Here is a 19,708-nt window from a genome sequence, read left to right as displayed (position 1 = left end):
TTAAACATTCATTCCTTTCATGCCTTTCAGTGCATTTCTGCATTGCTTTTCCAAACTGCAAAAAAACCTGGGCTTTTTAAAAGTGGATTTGTTGCTCCAGGGCAGCACTTTAATCCACTTTAACTGTGCAAACCTCAAAGTGTGCTAGATTTCCTCCCACAAATTACTGACTGACACGCTGGAGGAACTCTTGGAGAAAATCAATTAAAACATGCCAGCAGAAGGGGGGTGGGTGCTAGCAGTTGAGAGAAGGCTTAATCACCTCCCTCACAACACACTAATTATCACTGGTGGTACCTTGTCACCCTCCTTATGTGGAACAAAAAAAATGAATGGCTGGAGGCAGGGTGGGGGGGAAGCACAGGCATGTTTACGTTAATTAAATTAGCAGCATCTTCAAAATCATATTCACAGTATCTGACAATTATTGAGGCGTTGGTGTGTGTTGCTATTAAGAAAAATCCACCGTTTTAATACTGGTTATAATTTACTGAATCTAAGGTTGTTTTCTCTTATTTGTAGCAACACTTTTTTTAAAAAAAAAAAAGCCCAACATTTTGGAAGTACCATCCTTAGTCCACTGTTCACTTTCCCCGTCTTCATGCTTTCCCCTCCTCCAGTTATCTCACATCCCTCTCAGCGCCACATTCCTAGTTTTTTGATAGCAGCCACTCCAAACAACTTGACATCATCCCTTTCCGCCTCCTCACTCAGCACTTACTTTAGGAAATCCTCTCACAGCACAGTTCAAGGCAGTGGTATACCCAGCCACGACTGTCCGGTCTACCAGTGGCGTCATGAACACAGGGGCATGGCTGAAGTCATGTTCCTTGTAGTTTAGCTGTTTACAGATTATTCCTGAAAGAGGAGGGGAGGGGAGGGAAACAGCAAATCCATCAGCGGATCTTAGGGATGGGCAAATTGGGCTGCAAGGCCAACTATACGCACAGACCAGGGAGTAAATCATAGAACTGGAGAGTTGGAAAAGATCCCAAGGATCATCTGGGAATCTCAACTGAAGCATCCATGACAGACGGCCATCCAGCTTCTGCTAAAATGAGAGCCCTTTGAGGGAGACTGTCGCACAGCTCTTAGTGTCCCACTGAAGCTTTCTGTAAACCGCTTTGAGGATTTTTACAATCAAGCAGTGTGTATGAAATAAACTCAACAGGTTTACTTCTGAGGCAGACATGCATAGGATTGTATTGCCAGCTAATTTCTAGTCTGCGTCATTCTCACGTGTGTTGGCTTTCGTGTTTTTGGGTACTAAACTGCCAACGGCAGTTGCATGAAAATTCGCATTTAAATATGCATTCGTGAATATATTATTTTCCCTCATAATCTGGTGACTCGTAATCTGGTGAACCAGGTTCGCTTCCCCACTCCTCCACATGCAGCTGCTGGATGACCTTGGGCCAGTCCCACTTCTCTGAAGTCTCTCAGCCCCACTCACCTCACAGAGTGTTTGTTGTGAGGAGGAAGGGAAAGGAGAATGTTAGCCGCTTTGAGACTCCTTAGGGTAGTGATAAAGCGGGATATCAAATCCAAACTACTCAAAATATTATTATTATTATTATTATTATTATTATTATTATTAACATTTGTTAGTCACTTTATCTTGCCCAAGGCAACCCAGAGCGACTTACAACCAAAACATCTAGCCAGTATGCATTACATGAAGTAGTCCAGGTTTCAATCCTATACAGGTTTCAATCCTATACAGACTTAACCTGGGATAAGTCCTGTCTCCAGCTGGCCCCGAACCACAACTCCCATCACCCTTAGCCAGCAAGACCAGTGGTCAGGGACGATGGGAACCGCAGTCCAAAAACAGCTAGAGCCCAGAGCCTGAAAAGCCCTGGTTCGACTGAATATTTCTCCTCAAAATATGCATCTTAATGTCTTTTGATGCCTTTTTTTTTAACCAAGAACTGCATCAGAGCATTCAGAAGGTGACTGCAGCCCCTTCTGCTAAGCCCTGGTGGTCTCATTCCCTGACCGCTAGAGCAATTGCCAGCCACCATCTGGTTCCACTGCATTTACCAGATTTCTGAATGTTGGCGGTGTTTTTGGAGACCCCGGGAGCTTCGCTAAGCCCACAGATGTTCTCGCTGTAGACTCGGAAGTAGTATTCGTTGCCGATGATAAGGTCAGACACCGTGCAGCGGGTGAGGCGGTTGTGCTCGTATACTGTGAACCACTCCTGCGGAAGGAGAGCAGGAACAGTCAGAGAAATACTGTATTTTTTGCTCCATAGGGCGCACCTGACCATAGGGCGCACCTAGTTTTCAGAGGGGGAAATCAAGGGGGGGAAATATCACCCCCCCCCAGCTCTGGGAGCAGCGGACAGGCTGCGCGCAGCCTGTGTGCTTCTCCCAGACCTTCTCCCTGCTTTTGCGGGAGGTGGGGGAATTCCACCATCTCCCGCAAAAGCCCACAGGAGCCGCGTGCTCTTTAAAGGGGCTGTGCGGCTTCTACTGGCTTTTCTATGAGGTGGGGGAATTCCCCCACCTCCCGAAGAAGCCCGTAGAAGTCGCACGCTCTTTAAAGGGTGCATGGCTCCTGTGGGCTTTTCTACGAGGTGGGAGAAGGGACTGATGCGCCCAGTCAGTCCCTTCTCCCTCCTGGGGAAAAGCCCGCAAGAGCCACACGGAGCTTGTGTGCGGCTCTTGGGGGCTTTTCCTGCCTGCCTCCCCCCCTGCATTCGCTCCATAGGACACATACACATTTTCCCTTGCTTTTTAGGAGGGAAAAAGTGCGTCCTATAGAGCGAAAAATATGGTAGCTGCAGGGGAGGAAGGATCTGAGCCACAGGTGCCCCCCCCCCCGAAACAACAGAGAGGTATGCAGAGTCCACAGAGAGGGAAGGAGTAGATGCTCAAGAAGTGGGATGAGAGGCGATGCAGGATTGAGGCTCCCTGGTTGTGCATAAGTGCTTTATGCAGCTTTGGCAGTAGGCAAGGGAACGATGTTCTTTTTTATTTTTTAAAAAAACAGCCCGACTTTTCTGTTTTATGCATTATTTTATCTAGCTGAAAGTTTCTCCTGCCGTTGCTGTTTTTTACATGCTCTTTTCTGTGCTGTACTTCTACATATCTGTCATTTGGGTTTTTATTTTTACTCTGAAAGCTTGTAGCCTAAAATAAGAGGATATAAATCATATATATATATATATATATATATATATATATATATATATATATGGAGGTAACTACATCATGTCCTCCAGAAACAAGATCTGTGCTCCTTTGATGCTGCTCTTGTAGCAGGCTTGGAACTGCTGCCTGGTCTTCCTGCTGTGAATTTTGCCACTGGCTAAATGTGAACCTTCACAGTGGTAGGAGAAGTTCTCTTTCTCTCTCTGATAGTGTCAGCAGTAAATGAGCAATCTGAGCATGTTTGTATGAATCAATTCTAACTGAATTGGGGTCACTAACTTAGGATGGGAGGCTGCTTCCCTTTTGCACAACTATTCAGGATCCGTTTGTCGCAAGTGTTTTTATACTAACCAACTCACAAAAGCAAGCAGCAGGGTCTAAAACTACATCGACGGCTGGGTACGCACCGTATATTTAAAGCATGTTTAAAGCACACGAGTTACCCCACCTCAGGAATCCTGGGAACCGTAGTTTGTGAAGGGTGCTGGGAGTTGTAGCTCCATGAGAGGCAAAACTACAATTCCCGGGATTCTTTGGAGAGAGTTGTGTGCTTTAGATGTGTAACACAGCCTAAAGAACTCACGGGGGAAAATGTTAAAGCATTTACCCCTGCCAAAAAGGAGGTCAGCACCGAGCAAATATTTCTAGGGAGAGCATTCTGCAACTGGTGTGCTGTCACCAAAAAGTTCTTACTTCTGGTCACCTCTCAATTTAGATGGCAGGGGCACCTATAGGAGGCCCACCGCAGAAGATCTTCATGTCAGGTAAGTACAAGACAGGTGGTCCTTCAAATGACCCTATCTCATGAAGGGCTTTAAAGACCAGTGTTTTTGTTTTTTGTTTTTTTAATGTATTTTTATTAAAGATTTTCTTGGTTTGCTGAAGTATGTGCAATGCCTCTCTTCCCCCCCTTCTCTAAGTAACATTTTTTACAGATCAGTTTCATTTGTTCAGACATTAGGAAGAAAAGGGGGAAAGAGGTGGAGGGGGGGAAGGTGAGTGGGGGTGGGGTCGGGTGGCGATGTTTCTATTATACTTAATATATACAGGGTTTTGTGTCAGCGTCGCTTGTGCAGGTTTTCTGCTATTCACTTGTGTTCCTTTGGTGGTGAGAGAGGTTGGGGTTGGCCTAGGGTGTGGTTGTTTGTTTGTGAATGGCTGTGGTGATCTTTGTTTTCATGTGTGAGTGGGGTGGGTGGGTGTTTTGGATCAGGTCAGCCATATTGATTTGTATGCTGTTGGTGGATTTTTGTCATTGTCTTGTTGGGCTGTGTATGTGATAAAGGGGAGCCATACCGGGGTGAAGGCGTCTTCTTCTATTTGTCCCAGTGTCAGTTTCAGTTTATTGGCTAATTTTTCTAGTAAGGCTGTTTCCCATACTATTTGGTACCATTGGTCCATGCTTACTCCTGACAGGTAAAGACCAGTGTTTTTGAGCAGGTCTTGGAAATGGACTGGAAGCCATTGCAGTCATTGTCATTAATGGACCTAGTTAACTCTACTAGTTGATTTCAATGGGTCTTCTCTGAGTAGGACTAGCACTGCATACAACCCACAATGTCCTGCCTCAGTTAGACCCTTGCAACATTGCAAAGTAGCCGCTGGCACACATTCTCAGCGAAAGCCAGGGGAAAAACCAAGCCCATTACTAGACTTTGATTCATCATTAGTAGAAGCAGAAGCCCAATAGGGAAAGGGAACCTTACCATGGTCTTCTTGTCAGCTTTTTGGATGGAGTAGCCGGTAATCTCCGAATTCCCATCGTCCTTGGGAGGCTCCCACTCGACTAAGGCATTGAAGCCCCACACTTCCTTCACCATCACGTTGTGGGCTGGACCCGGTTTCTCTGCAGGAAGGAATGGGAAACAACAAGGGCTGCTGCATCACTATGAATAAACAGGGAATGGTCCCTTAGCCAAAACGATGTAAGCAAAGGTTCCCTGCAATTGCTAAAATGATGTAAACAAATACAATAGACCTAGCAGCTCTCTAGACCATATTAAATTATCAGATTATCCTCCACCAGGGCCAGGGCCTTCTCAGTGATGGCTCCGACCTGGTGGAATGCTCTGTCCCACGAGACCAGGGCCCTGCAGGATTTAACTTCCTTCTGCAGGGCCTGTAAGACAGAGCTATTCCACCTGGCTTTCAATTTGAACTTAGCCTGATCTTTTATTCCCCTCCCCTCCCTCCCCTCCCCTTTTTATGACAATTACCCAACTGGGATCCCACAGCTAATTCTCCCCTGGTCTCCTTGCTGGCCCAAATAGGACTAATTTAGCCAGCTAGCCCTGGTGATCATCTAATGTTTATTGGATGGATTTCCCCCTAAACTGATTTTTGAATTCTGAATTTATTGCTTTTCACGTTTTATACTGTATTTTATGCTGTTTTTTGTTGCATCAATTAAATGTTTAAAATTTGTTGTTAGCCGCCCTGAGCCCGGTTTTCTGAACCGGGAAGGGCGATGATGATGATGATGATGATGATGATGATGATGATGATGATTATTAAATGGGGATAGCATGAGTAAATCATTGAACCCATCTTCTTTAACCTGCTAAAATGATGTCAGCAGGCTCTAGGACAAAAGTCCAGGGCTCCACTCAGCAGACCGAGCAAATCCAGCACATTTCAAAGTTACCGTAGATTCCGGCATATAAGATGACTTTTTAACCCCAGAAAAGAAGTTAAAAAGTCAGGGGTCGTCTTATACGCCGGGTACGGGCAGCAGGCAGCGGGCTCCGTGCCAGGAGAAAGACTGGGCTTATAAGACGAACCCCCAAATTGCAGCTGCCAATTTGGGGGGTCGTCTAATACACCCAGTCTCCTAATACGCCGGAATCTATGGTAAGTAGATAATACACAATATCATCTCAAGAGGGGAGCCCGTTAAGAATGGTAAGACAAAAGACTGAAACGACCCAAAGGGACCCTGCTGAAGTGTCTTTGCACCCCTGGCTGAAACGGATGCAGGAAGCAGCTAATTCAATACATGGTGGATACATGCAACACAAACACATAGAGATCCAGCCCTGTCCGCTGGCGCTACGGAGGTGGGGAGGTGGATTTGCGGCTAGCACCTTCTCCAGCGTGCTCTGCTTTCAAAGGCAGATTCCCTGAAGGCTCTTGGAAGATGCTAAATTTCACTTCAAACATTCCGCCAGCCAAATTGGGATTAGAGGAGGCGGCTGATCAGAAAGTGGCCGTGTCTGGGGAGGGCAAGGGAGGGGGGCATTTTTCGGCGGTGTCGGGAGAGGTGACATCTGGCTTAAACCATCAGGGGGAAGCTTAAATATAGAATGGAAGAACATGATCTCTCTCCCCTCTTACTGTGGGGGAAGGGTGGGAGCTGATAAGAAATGGTGACACAGGCAGAGAGGGGGGAGGAGGGGGTGGGGAAGGGGTAAGGTAAAGGTAAAGGTACCCCTGCCCGTACGGGCCAGTCTTGACAGACTCTGGGGTTGTGCGCCCATCTCACTCAAGAGGCCAGGGGCCAGCGCTGTCCGGAGACACTTCCGGGTCACGTGGCCAGCGTGACAAAGCTGCATCTGGCGAGCCAGAGCCGCACACGGAAACGCTGTTTACCTTCCTGCTGGTAAGCGGTCCCTATTTATCTACTTGCACCCGGAGGTGCTTTCGAACTGCTAGGTTGGCAGGCGCTGGGACCGAGCAGCGGGAGCGCACCCCGCCGCAGGGATTCGAACCGCCGACCTTTCGATCGGCAAGTCCTAGGTGCTGAGGCTTTAACCCACAGCGCCACCTGCGTCCCCTGTGGGGAAGGGGTACCAGGCACCAAATAGGTCAGGACAGGGGGGGCAGGGCGAGGGGGGATAAGAGAGAAGTTATGGACACCAAGTATGTCTCCCAATGGAAGGGGGAGAATTAAAAAGTAAAGGAACCCCTGACCATTAGGTCCAGTCTTGGCTGACTCTGGGGTTGTGGTGCTCATCTCGCTTTACTAGCCGAGGGAGCCAGCGTACAGCTTCCGGGTCATGTGGCCAGCATGACTAAGCCGCTTCTGGTGAACCAGAGCAGCGCACGGAAACGCCGTTTACCTTCCCGCCGGAGCGGTACCTATTTATCTACTTGCACTTTGACGTGCTTTCAAACTGCTAGGTTGGCAGGAGCAGGGTCCAAGCAACGGGAGCTCACCCCGTCGCGGGGATTCAAACTGCCAACCTTCTGATCAGCAAGTCCTAGGCTCTGTGGTTTAGCCACAGCACCACCCATCCACACTACGGCCATACTACCCTGAACACGCCCAATCTCGTCTGATCTCGGAAGCTAAGCAGGGTCAGGCCTCTTTAGTACTTCGATGGGGGAGAATTAGGGATGGACAAATCAATCCATTTCAGTTTCTCTGAGTTTCTCTTTCCTCTGAATTCTTTTGCACGATTCCACATCAGTGTGCAGAGACTGGTGGGTGTGAAAACATGAGGTTCTTGTGAAATTTCATCTGCTTTTTAGTGCAAGTGCCTCCTAATACACGCATTTTTGTATGCAATTTTGCCTAATGTTTGAAGAGCGATTTCTCCTATTATCATGCCTTTTTTCTAGCACAAGGTTTGACGCTTTCGGAACTGATTGAATCATAGAATGGTAGAATTGGAAGGGACCCTGAGGGTCATCTAGGCCAACCCCCCTGCAATGCAGGAATATGCAGCTGTCCCATACAGGGATCGAACCTGCAACCTTGGCGTTAGCAAAACCACGCTCTAACCGACTGAGCTACCCAGGCTTTATTATGGTGCGGGTTTATTATGTACATGGCTAAAAATGTAAACAGAGGACACCCCTCACATTAGGGCGGGAAATGTTTAACATAAAATGTTTATCGCCTTCTGTACAAATGGTAGTCTAGGGGTAAGAACTTATTGTGTTCTTTGGATGTTATATTGCATTTATTGCCCAGCTTCTGGGTTAGGGTAGGGTATTTCATTACTTATCTGTATTGTGCTGCAGTAGGTTGAAAGAATTTAATTTCAAAAACACAATTTTGAATGTTATTTTCACTTACGTATGCATTTGCTTCACCCTAGCACAGACATTGTTTTCCCAGTAGTGATGTATGGAAGTGAGAGCTGGACTATAAAGAAGGCTGATCGCTGAAGAATTGATGCTTTTGCATTATGGTGCTGGAGGAGACTCTTGAGAGTCCCATGGACTGCAAGAAGATCAAACCTCTCCATTCTGAAGGAAATCAGCCCTGAGTGCTCACTGGAAGGACAGATCCTGAAGCTGAGGCTCCAGTACTTTGGCCACCTCATGAGAAGAGAAGACTCCCTGGAAAAGACCCTGATGTTGGGAAAGATGGAGGGCACAAGGAGAAGGGGATGACAGAGGACAAGATGGCTGAACAGTGTTCTCGAAGCTACCAACATGAGTTTGACCAAACTGCGGGAGGCAGTGGAAGACAGGAGTGCCTGGCGTGCTCTGGTCCATGGGGTCACAAAGAGTCGGACATGACTAAACAACTAAACAACAACAACAAAGCACAGACATTTTTGTACACATTCCTTGGCAGGAGAGCTGCGCTGCAAAATGCAGGAAAGGGTGGGTTTTTGAAGGACGGCCGTGTTTCGGTTTGTGCATTGTTTTGGAATGGGGGTCTGTAGGGATGTTTGCTTTTAAATGCTAACTGAATCCAATTATTTTCTCCTCTCCCTAGACAGAACCCCAGTGGGGCAGAGGCCAGGAGGCAGCTGCCAGCCCAGCCAGACGAAGAGGTGCCTTGCTTCCATGGGTAGCATCTTCTGAGGTCGCTGCGCAGCTGGCTGAAGGCTGCCTAGTGCCCTGCCAACCCTCCTGTCTCTCTCGCAGGCCTGGGAGTTGAGAGCATCTCGGTCTCCCACGGGGAGAGAGGAGACTGATGGAGCAGGCCTGGATTAAAGCTTGTTAACAATTTAGCAGCTGCAGCAAGAAGGAAGGGGGAAGGGAGGGGGGGGAGAACAGAGACTGTGCCCACCCGTTGCTTCCCTCTAAGTTGCCAGGCCATCTTCCAACCGCCCTGGGACAGCAGAGCTGAAGCGAAGGAAATTCTCGCCTCTGGGGTTTGGGTTTAGGGCCACTGGTTGTCTGCACCTCTTGCCTTCCAGGAATAATAATAATAGGAAGAATTTATTATTTATACCCCGCCCATCTGGCTGGGTTTCCCCAGCCACTCTGGGCGGCTTCCAACACAATATTAAAATAAAGTAATGCATGAAACATTAAAATCTTCCCTAAACAGGGCTGCCTTCAGATGTCGTCTAAAAGTCTGGTAGTTGTTGTTCTCTTTGACATCTGGTGGGAGGGCGTTCCACAGGGCAGGTGCCACTATCGAGAAGGCCCTCTGCCTGGTTCCCTGTAACTTGGCTTCTCGCAGTGAGGGAAGATTATAATGGAATTATATTATATAATGGAATGGTAAAGACCAGCTCAGCCCCACCCGTTGGCCAGATAAGGGAACAGCAGAACAGCTGTTCCAGTGCTTGCTTCCCTCTTACCTCCCTGCTCCTTTCACCAGTCGATTGTGAGCCTGTGGGAGGAGCTGGCTCCACACATTTAAAGCACATGGCTTCCCCCTGAAGAATCCTGGGAACTGCCATTTTGCTCCCCAGCACCTTTTAACAAACCACAGTCCCCAGGAGGTGTTGAAGTCATGGGCTTTACTTATATGGTGTGCGCACACTCAGCTACTGCCTTCCTTTTGAATGTCTGCACAACACTTAGAAAACGTTAGGCCTTTTATAAGTGTTTCTTCATCTCCCTCTCTAACTACCTGCACCAAGGCGAGAGTGGACCTCACCAAAGACAAGATTAAGATTCTCTGTTACAAGATTTGTGCATTGAGCCGGGTGGGCTGTTGAACTAGACCAGTGGTTCCCAAGTAGCTAAGCACCCCTTGTGTTTCAAATGCCAAACAGTGGACCCCTTACTTTTGAAAATTTTGATATCTCTATGATATCATTAGACCTTTAAAGCCCTAAACAGCCTCAGCCCAGTATACCTGAAGGAGTGGACCCACCCCTGTCGTTCTGCCCAGACACTGAGGTCCAGCTCCGAGGGCCTTCTGGCGGTTCCTCCCCTGCGAGAAGTGAGGTGACAGGGAACCAGGCAGAGGGCCTTCTCAGTAGTGGCGCCCACCCTGTGGAATGCCCTCCCATCAGATTTCAAGGAAATTAACAACTATCTGACTTTTAGAAGACATCCAAAGGCAGCCCTGTTTAGGAAAGTTTTGAATGTTTGATGTTTTATCACTTTTTAAATTATTATTAATATTCTGTTGGGAGCAGCCCAGAGTGGCTGGGGAAGCCCAGCCAGATGGGCAGTGTATAAATAAAGAATAGTTGTTGTTGTTGTTGTTTTATGGTAGTTTTTGTGTCTGGTGCCATGGACCCTTTGGGTGGGTTACACAGGCCCTCTAGGGTCTGTGGACCAACAATTTGGGTACCAAAATAGACGTTAATTGATAGACGCAACTAGATGACCGCCAATGTCCTTTCGGCTCTAAAATCACATGATTCTAAGAAAACTCGAGACAACACACAAACATCCCCCTCTACACAGTCTCCCCCATATTCGCTGCACCCCCAAAACATGATTAGCTTTTTTAAAAAAATGTAAATTTGCTGTTGCAACAATGAAATCTCAGAGGAAGGCCGGTCCTCCTTACCAACAACCCGGATCTTGATGACGGCCTTGTCCTCCATGTTCTCAATCTTAACCGAGAGTTCGTAGAAGCCAGAGTGGTGCCGTTGAGCTTTGCGTATGAAAAGGATGGTGTCCAAGTCGGAGGTGCGGATGTTGATCTCTTTGGGGTCCAGAGGCTTCCCGTCCTTTGACCAGGTGACTACAGGGCGGGGTTTACCCTGGAGATAATCAAATGCTTGGCATTGCCACAGAGGCCTTCATTCTAGCGGCATCCCTTCCACCCGCCCTTCCCCACTTCTCCCCACATTTTGCTCCAGAGCTGGAAGCTTTTCCCAGCTGAGTTCTCGGTTGGCGCATGAATAGTTTTATGCAGGCATAGTCAAACTCGGGCCCTCCAGATGTTTTGGGACTACAACTCCCATCACCCCTAGCTAACAGGACCAGTGGTCAGGGATGATGGGAGTTGTAGTCCCAAAACATCTGGAGGGCCGAGTTTGCCTATGCCTGGTTTTATGTGTCTAAAAATCAATAAATAAAAGGAAGTTGTGTTTGTCCATAAGGGGAGGAAGTTCAAAACCCACAGCTGGCAAACCTTTTACAGTTGTACCTTGGAAGTTGAATGGAATCCGTTCTGGAAGTCCGTTTGACTTCCAAAACGTTCGAAAACCAAAGTGCGGTTTCTGACTGGCTGCAGGAAGCTCCTGCAGGAATTCGGGAGCCACAGAAGCCCTGTCAGACGTTCAGGTTCCAAAGAACATTTGCAAACCAGAACACCCCCTCCTGGGTTTGCAGCGTTCAGGAGGCAAAACGTCCAAGTACCTAGGCATTCGGGATCCAAGGTACAGCTGTATTAGGAGTGCCAACCAAAACGTCACCTAAAAAATGAGTTGCTTTTGGACTTCTCCTGCACTCTTCAACGAGGAAAGACCCCGCAAAATATGAGGAAAATAAACTGGCAGGATGTTGTAGGCATACATTCTGCATTTGGGCTTGGTCCTGAATTGGAGACTGCAGGGGGGATGTGTCTGCAAACACTGCAGTTGGATCGAATACTCCTAGGATGCTGGGATGTGGAGGTTCTGGCTGTTTTCCGAAAACAAAGTTTTTCAGTTGCTTGGGGCAACCTTCCTTTGGTAGGAAGGCTTGCAGGCTAACGGGGCTGACGTTTCCTCAATGGGAGATCATGGTTGGGAAGTATCCGGAGAGCTTTCAGAGGTTAGCCATCAAAGCTCAGAGGAGAGTTTTGACAAACCCAGACACAGCACTGAGAGGAAGGGCTGACAGAATAGACTGTGTAGGCAAGTTGCTGTTTGTTTGTTTGTTTACTTAAAACTGTGATAGGAACATGAAGCATGATGCAGAACCTGGATGAGGAAGGGCTTCAAGTGAAACTTCAAACCTCCCTCAATGTTCTTCTGGGTAAACGTGAATTCCAGGGTGGGTGGAAGCCCAAAGCCAGCTGCTCACCTGAAATGGGATCACCAAGTTAACCTGTTCTCCAACTCTCCTGATGTACGTCGTCCGGAGATGGCGAGGAAGGCGGATCTTGGGCTGCTCTGTAAGGCGAGAGAGAAATAAGTGGGTTGGCTTGGGGGGAAATGGAGGACACCAGCAGGAAAGGCAGGGGTGGAATAAGAGGGAGGGAAGAATAGGAGTTGTAGGCACCTAGGTAAAGCTAAAGGTAAAGGTACCCCTGCCCGTACGGGCCAGTCGTGTCCGACTCTAGGCAGTGGCGTAGCGTGGGTTGTCAGCACCCGGGGCAAGGCAAGTAATTTGCGCCGCCTAACCCGTGGATTTGCGCCCCCTAACCCTAACCCCCAGATGTTGCGCCTGGTGCGGCCGGCCCCCCCTGCACCCCCCACGCTACGCCACTGACTCTAGGGTTGTGTGCCCATCTCACTTAAGAGGCCGGGGGCCAGCACTGTCCGGAGACACTTCTGGGTCACGTGGCCAGCGTGACGAAGCTGCTCTGGCAAGCCAGCACCAGTGCAGCACACAGAAACGCCGTTTACCTTCCCGCTATAAAGCGGTACCTATTTATCTACTTGCACTTAGGGGTGCTTTCGAACTGCTAGGTGGGCAGGAGCTGGGACCGAAAGACAGGAGCTCACCCCGCTGCGGGGATTAGAACTGCCGACCATACGATCGGCAAGTCCTAGGCACTGAGGTTTTACCCACAGCGCCGCCCGCATCCCTAGCACCCGCGTAGGCACCTAGCCTATAAATAATAATAATAATAATAATAATAATAATTTTATTAATTATAACCCCACCCATCTGACCAGCATACTCCTGGCACCAACTTAATATTTAGGAGGAGGACTAGGTGTAGAAGCCAGGCAAGAGGTCCTGGTCCCAATTAGACACCTCTACTCATTCCAAATCAATGTGGGGGCTTAAATTATAAGCCCACCCATGTCAGACAAATACAGTTTCTCCCACAGAGGTGCAGGGGCAAAATATCACCTCTTATTTGCATCATAGCCTGATAGCTTCAGCAGCTGCTTTCAAAAAGAAAATAAGGAATGGGCTGAAATGGCCCCGATCCATATTGTGGCCACAGTGTGGGTAAAGTCCCTCTCCCACCACTTCCACCAGGGATCCTGATCTGGATTGTACCCCCTCACCCCAGCAATTTATATTTAAAAACCACTTGCGTGAATGGTGTAATGGCGCCAGTTATATATTGAAAACGTTTGTACAGCTTCTGATGGCATGAATGGTGTGTAGTGTCTGGTTTGAGCCTCGGAGAGACCAGAAACTTCTCAGCCTTTAGCCTTAGGGGGCTAATAAATTAAAGGCTAGATCGGAAAGCAGGTTCTTTGGTCAATGGCAGAGCACGGGTAAGGAAAGACAAACGAACCTCACGGGGCAGGAAATTCCACACGCTGGAGGTCACCACAGAAAAGGTCCTGCTGTGTGGCCTTACTTACCACACTTCAGAAGTTACAAGGGTTGCATATAGAAATATGTTCCTAATTCAAGAACCTCAGAGGACAGGTAAGTCCATATGGGAGGTGGTAATCCTTTGCCAATTGAATTCCTAATCTATTTAGGACTATAAGGAAGACATATAGGGCTTTAATGGTGTGGTAAACAGAGACATTACTAAGTATTTAAAGGAAGCAGGGCACAAACGCATGACTCAAATCTGCATGAAATTTGCATAAGATGGCAGGTGATTGGGATCGAGACTTTCCAATGTCAGTTTAGGCACACACTGGGTTGGATCTAGATTAATGTGTGGTACTTAAGAGCAGACCTACTGAAATAAATGGGATGACTTCAAGACAACTAAGGCCAGTCACTGATTTCAGTGGGTATATATTGAGTATAACCTCTGCCCCCCTTTACCTGGGAGTAGGCCCTATTGAATTCAATAGGACTTACTTCTCATCAGGCATGGTTAGGATTGTGCTGTAAGTCTACACTCAAACCCTTCAGTGTTTTAAGTTTATAAGTTGGCAACGTCCTTTAACATTCCAGCCTTAAATCCAGTTCTCCCTATTTCTGCAGCAATTTGCGGTTTTTAAATCCTCACAAAAATTCTTCAGCATTTCAGTTTGAATTTCTCCTACTAAACACATTTACATGTACCCCCCTTTTTTGCAAGCCATTTCTCCTAGTTCTTGTATACTATTTTCATGGCTATAATAACTTTCATGCACACTTTCACCTAACATGTGCGTTTTGTAAACTGTGGTAGGAGAATCACATTGCAAAATATGGCTAAGTACGAATTCCAAAGGATGGCTGCACGCCAGTTCTTATTTTGTTTTGGAAACTGCAAATTTGACAGATCTACCTCTAAATGCCAATGGAATCAAGTTTCTCCCCTCCTCCTAATTCCTAGTGACTTGGAGCAACAAGCACATCTAGCCCACGGACATCTTCTCAGTCTGGCTCTCCAAGAACCTTTGGAGTAGTGAAACTAGAAGCTCTTGAATGTTCTGTCTCTGCAGGCTCCCTTTATAAGGCAAAAAGGCCCAGGGGACCGGGTAGGGACATTGAGGGAGCTCAGGATTCACAGCTCAAGAAATACAACTTGACTCACGGACAATCTCTCGGATAGTGACCGGCTGCGCAAGGGTGGCTGGTAAACTCTTGCCAGCAATGTTGACCGCAATGACCCGGAACAAAAGCTTCTCCCCTGTAGGAAGTCCCTTAGCGGTGTAGCCACAGCGTTCGACCAGCTCTGTGTTGGCAGCTACCCATTCGTCGGCTGGGAGCAGAGAACACAAGGTTAGAAGGTAAAAGGTGTTGGATGACAGGAGCGAGCCAGCAATAAATCACACTGTGAAAGTTGGAGTTAACTCTTTATTAGCCAAAAAAAACCCCAGCATGTACACAGGAGTGCCAGCCCTAATAAGCCCAGCAACTCATCTCTGGTAGGTCTTGCCTCCATGAAGCAGTTGCTGAGATCCTTGCCTCCCCACAGCTCCCTAAGTCCCCTTCTTTCCAGGGTTTCCCCCAAGCAATTTGAGACTACGCCTATGTAAAGCTAACTTATCCTCCACCCTCTTCATGCCTCTCCTGGTTCTGGGAGACAAGTGGGGAGGGGATATTGTAACAGCAGGAGGGGAAAACACCCATGCCTCTTCACCAGCCAGAGTCATCTCTGCCTCTTGGCCTCTTTCCTCTCCTGCCTCTGATTCTGGAAATCTCTCTGCTACAGACTCTGCCAACTCATTGAGCCCTGTTGCCCCTTCAGCTTCTGACACCTCCTCCACCCAGTCTTCTCCCTCTGACCACCTCAACATCATCCCACCACCAACCCCAGGCTCTGAGTCCTTTCCACTGCCGAACAGCTCTTCCTGACGTTTAGCTGGAACCTCCTTTCTTGTAACTTGAAGCCATTGATTCGGGTCCCACCGTCCAGAGTAGCAGAAAAGAAGCCCGGTCCATCTTCCATGTGACCGCCCTTTAGATATCTGGAGATGGCTACCATATCTCCTCTCAGTCTTCTCTTATCCAGGCCAAACATAACCCAACTCCCTCAACCATTCCTCAATAGGCTCGGTTTCCAGACCCTTGACCCCCTGATACTCACTTCCTTCCTTGCACCACTCAATGAGGTAGCCATCAATACCCCCTGCACCAATCCGGTCTGGAGCACGCCACTTCAAAGTGGCTGTGGTGTCTGTTACATCCTCCAAGGTCAGGTGGAGTGGCTCACTAGTGGGGGCTGAAGGAGGAGGGAGGAAGCAGAAGAGCAATTACACACATGCACAAACATACCATTGGTCTCTCATCTACACTGACAAATCCACAACTTCCAGTTGGTCTCGAATGCCAAGAGCCTGCCATTTTGTACTTTTTGTCAATGCCTTCTTCTTCTCCTCCTCCTTCTTTTTCTCCTTTTTCTCCTCCTTATTCTTCTTTTTAAAATGTAGTATAAACACCAACAACTGGGAAATACTGGCCTGTGAGCGCTCCAATTGGAGAACAGCCTTTACTAAAGGTGTCATGGGCTTTGAAGACACTCAAACTCAGGACGCAAGGGAGAAACGCGCTAAGAGGAACGCTAAGAGGAACGCTAAGAGGAAGGCACGCTTGGCAAACCCTCACTGTGATCAACTCCCATCCAGAAACCTATGTCCCCACTGTGGATGCAGAATTAGCCTCCACAGTCACTTACAGACTCACTGTTAAAACCGTATTTATGGAAGGCAATCTTACTTCGCTACGAGTGATTGCCGAAGAAGAAGAAGAAGAAGAAGAAGAAGAAGAAGATTATACTCTCCTAGTTTTCAAAGTTACTCATGACATCATACAATGCAAAGGACAAAATGATAATGAAATATATCGGGGGGTTTATTATTAATATTTTATTGAAAAGTTTTCAGTTATAAAGAAATAAAGTGATATAAAGACAGGGAGGAAAGAAAAAGTCACAAAAATGTGTAGAGAAAAAATATGTGAATAGATACCAAAAAATACCTGTGATGGGATAGTGAGCTGCTTGTGCGTAAAAGCTTGATCCCTCTGGGGTTTGGCTGGTCATCCAAACCGAGGCACTAACGGAGCCCCCAAAGCATGACTCTGTCAGTCGCTGGTAGAATCTGACAGTGGGCGTCTACGGAATTTACGCCAACATAAAAGCTGTTTGACGGACATGCGCCTTTGTGACTCTCTGCGTGACAGTTTCCGGCGAAGGGTGGGAGTTCCTAATGGGGGTCTTGTTACCTCTTCGCTATTCTCACTAGAAGTATCCCAGAGCCTCCCCTCCGCTGTGACTCCTGCACTCCCCCTGCTGGTTCCTTCCTCTGCTGCCGATTCTCTCCTATTCTCCTGGAGCCTGTCCACCACCTGTCCCTCCGATGGCAGTTCCCTGACAATACCCTAACATTTATTTATAAATCAGATATTATTATCCTAAAACATATGCAAATATTAATAATAAAATATAGAGCGATCCCTTGAAAAATCACCAATATTGACATCAAAACTAGGTCCCTACAATGAAATCAAGAACAGCCAGTGAAATTAAGGCATCAAATAATTACCAGCAGAAAAGAGAACAGCCAGGTAAAAGCATTTTTGAACAGCCATGTTTTTACTAGCTGCTTCAAGCAATGCCCGCACTTGGCAAGGCACAGAACAGGCAGGGTGCCACAACTAAAAAGGCCCTGGCCCTGGTTACCGCCAGCTGGGGTAAAACAATCTGCCAATTACAGTTCTCTCAATTTCTCATTTTCCCCAATCATAAATTTGGTTCCCCACATTTTGCAGCAATTTGTATTTTTTTTATTTTTAAACCCTCATAAAACTCCACCAGCATTTCAGTGCAATTTTTTCTCCTAACATACACATTTTCATATGCAGTTTGGACTAACGTACACATTTTTACAAGCACTTCTGCCCCCCCCCCCAACGTAATGCATTTCTGTATGTTATTTTCACCAGTGCGTTCATTTTTATGCCCACTGCCCCCTAATGTATACACTTTTGTAAACACTTTTTGGCTGCTGAGCTGCACAGCAAAATGAAGATAAGCGCAAATTTCAGAGGATAACTGTGTTTTTCAGTTCGTATATTGTTTTGCAAAGTGTGAATTTGATAGATTCGGCTTCAAAACGAGACCCAAATCAAATTTCTCCTCCATCCCTACCGCCAACTAGCTTCCTTTTCTCTTTGTCAGTCATTCTGCAGGCAAGAGAAGAAGGAGCAAGACACCCTTGCAAAGCTAAGCAGGGCCCAGTATGATTTCACTCACCTAAGGTAGGAAGAAGGGATTGTTTGGCTTTTACCCCACACACATTATCATTACTCCATAGCCTCCACATTTCATACCCTTGTCTCTTTCCACCTCCTGATCAATAGCGCCCTCCCCCATAAACACACAACATTTACTCACCGATAGGCATGAAAGGTTTGGTATTCAGGCTGGGCTGAGAGACTCCGATTGCGTTGACGGCAAAGACTCGCATCTCATACAGCACCCCCTCAATCATCTTGGTGGACTCATAGGTTGTCTCGGTGAAAACGTCGAAATTCAGCTTCATCCAACGCATGCTTCCTTTTTTCTTGCGCTCTATCAGGTACCCTGAGGCAGAAAGGGGGAAAATGAGGTCAACGGAAGGAGATACCAGCTCCCCAAAGATTGTCCACAGAATGGAAGATGGCAGGATCCCCAAGGATGTGCTGTATGAGGAACTGGCTTCAGGCACCAGGCCAACTCTTGAGTTACAAAAGGTGTCTGCAAACATGAAGGCTGGCAACATCAACACCATCATTCTTGAGGGTGACCACAGTGTCTGGAGATATGTAGGCAGCCATGTTGGGCATCAACAGCAGTGACCAGAGGAGGAATGGCCGCTGGGAGGAGCACAGAGAGAAGAAACGCCATGGTGCATCTGCAGCAGCACAACCGGACGCCTTTATCTGCCGCAGCCACAACAAAACATGCCTCTCCCATATCAATCTCTACAGCAGACGCTGCAACCTTCCAACAGTTTGACTTCACCACCGAAGATGCACTCTTTCATCGTTTCTCTGCCAACAATAACTGTCCCCACAGATCAGGGATCCCCAGTGATCCAGCTAAGCCATGGGTAGGCAAACTAAGGCCCAGGGGCCGAATCCGGCCCAATCGCCTTCTCAATTCGGCCTGCGGACGGTCCGGGAATCAGCGTGTTTTTACATGTGTAGAATGAGTGCTTTTATTTAAAATGCACCTCTGGGTTATTTGTGGGGCATAGGGATTCATTCATTTCCCCCCAAAAAATATAGTCTGGCCCCCCACAAGGTCTGAGGGACAGTGGACCGGCCCCCTGCTGAAAACGCTTGCTGACCCCTGGCTCTAGTTCATGGGTAGGCAAACTAAGGCCCGGGGGCCGGATCTGGCCCAATTGCCTTCTAAATCTGCCCTGCAGATGGTCCATGAATCAGCATGTTTTTACATGAGTAGAATGTGTGCTTTTATTTGAAATGTATCTCTGGGTTATCTGTGGGGCACAGGAATTCGTTCATCCCCCCCCCCCCAAATATAGTCCGGCCCCCCACAAGGTCTGAGGGATAGTGGACCAGTCCCCTGTTGAAAAAGTTTCCTGACCCCTGAGCTAGGCCATCTCAGGTTCATTTGCAGGTAAGATTCAGAAGAACTTTATGCTACTGAGAAGAAACTATACAAGGCGATGGAGTTGTGAAATCGACTGGGCCAATTTCTCTCCCAATGGGGAAAGAACCCAAACCAAAAATGCAAATGCTTTTGAATAGGCACGTGCAAGAGTGATTGATGGAGGAGGACACATAACCATTAAAAAAATGATTTTAAAAAGAAGGGACATGTTCTTGTAATCTGTGATGATGCACATACCCATTTTAAAGGTATAATAATAATAATAGGTATGGGCACTCATCTGAATAAGAGGGATATGCACATATCCTGAACACACAGAAACACTAATAATAAT

General features: G+C 47.4%; 1 protein-coding gene across 4 annotated transcripts in view; it reads right to left on the bottom strand.

Moving 5' to 3' along the window:
• MYBPC2 (myosin binding protein C2) overlaps window positions 1–19,708 on the bottom strand; it is an 80,514-nt gene that overhangs the window by 2,681 nt on the left and 58,125 nt on the right. For all 4 annotated transcript variants that reach the window (XM_083709095.1, XM_083709096.1, XM_083709097.1 and 1 more), the window contains exons 20-27: window positions 18,151–18,339; window positions 15,844–15,978; window positions 14,848–15,015; window positions 12,261–12,349; window positions 10,816–11,011; window positions 4,865–5,004; window positions 2,044–2,203; window positions 722–858 (exon numbers count right to left, since the gene is read on the bottom strand). In XM_083709095.1, the coding sequence (XP_083565221.1) occupies window positions 722–858; window positions 2,044–2,203; window positions 4,865–5,004; window positions 10,816–11,011; window positions 12,261–12,349; window positions 14,848–15,015; window positions 15,844–15,978; window positions 18,151–18,339 (1,214 nt within the window). The remainder of the gene's footprint in view (window positions 1–721; window positions 859–2,043; window positions 2,204–4,864; window positions 5,005–10,815; window positions 11,012–12,260; window positions 12,350–14,847; window positions 15,016–15,843; window positions 15,979–18,150; window positions 18,340–19,708) is intronic.

The sequence above is a fragment of the Podarcis gaigeae genome (assembly GCF_964106915.1).
Source record: "Podarcis gaigeae genome assembly, chromosome: 13".
Lineage (NCBI taxonomy): Eukaryota > Metazoa > Chordata > Lepidosauria > Squamata > Lacertidae > Podarcis > Podarcis gaigeae.
Note: the sequence above shows the minus strand (reverse complement) of the source record. Positions and strands in the feature narration are given on the sequence as shown.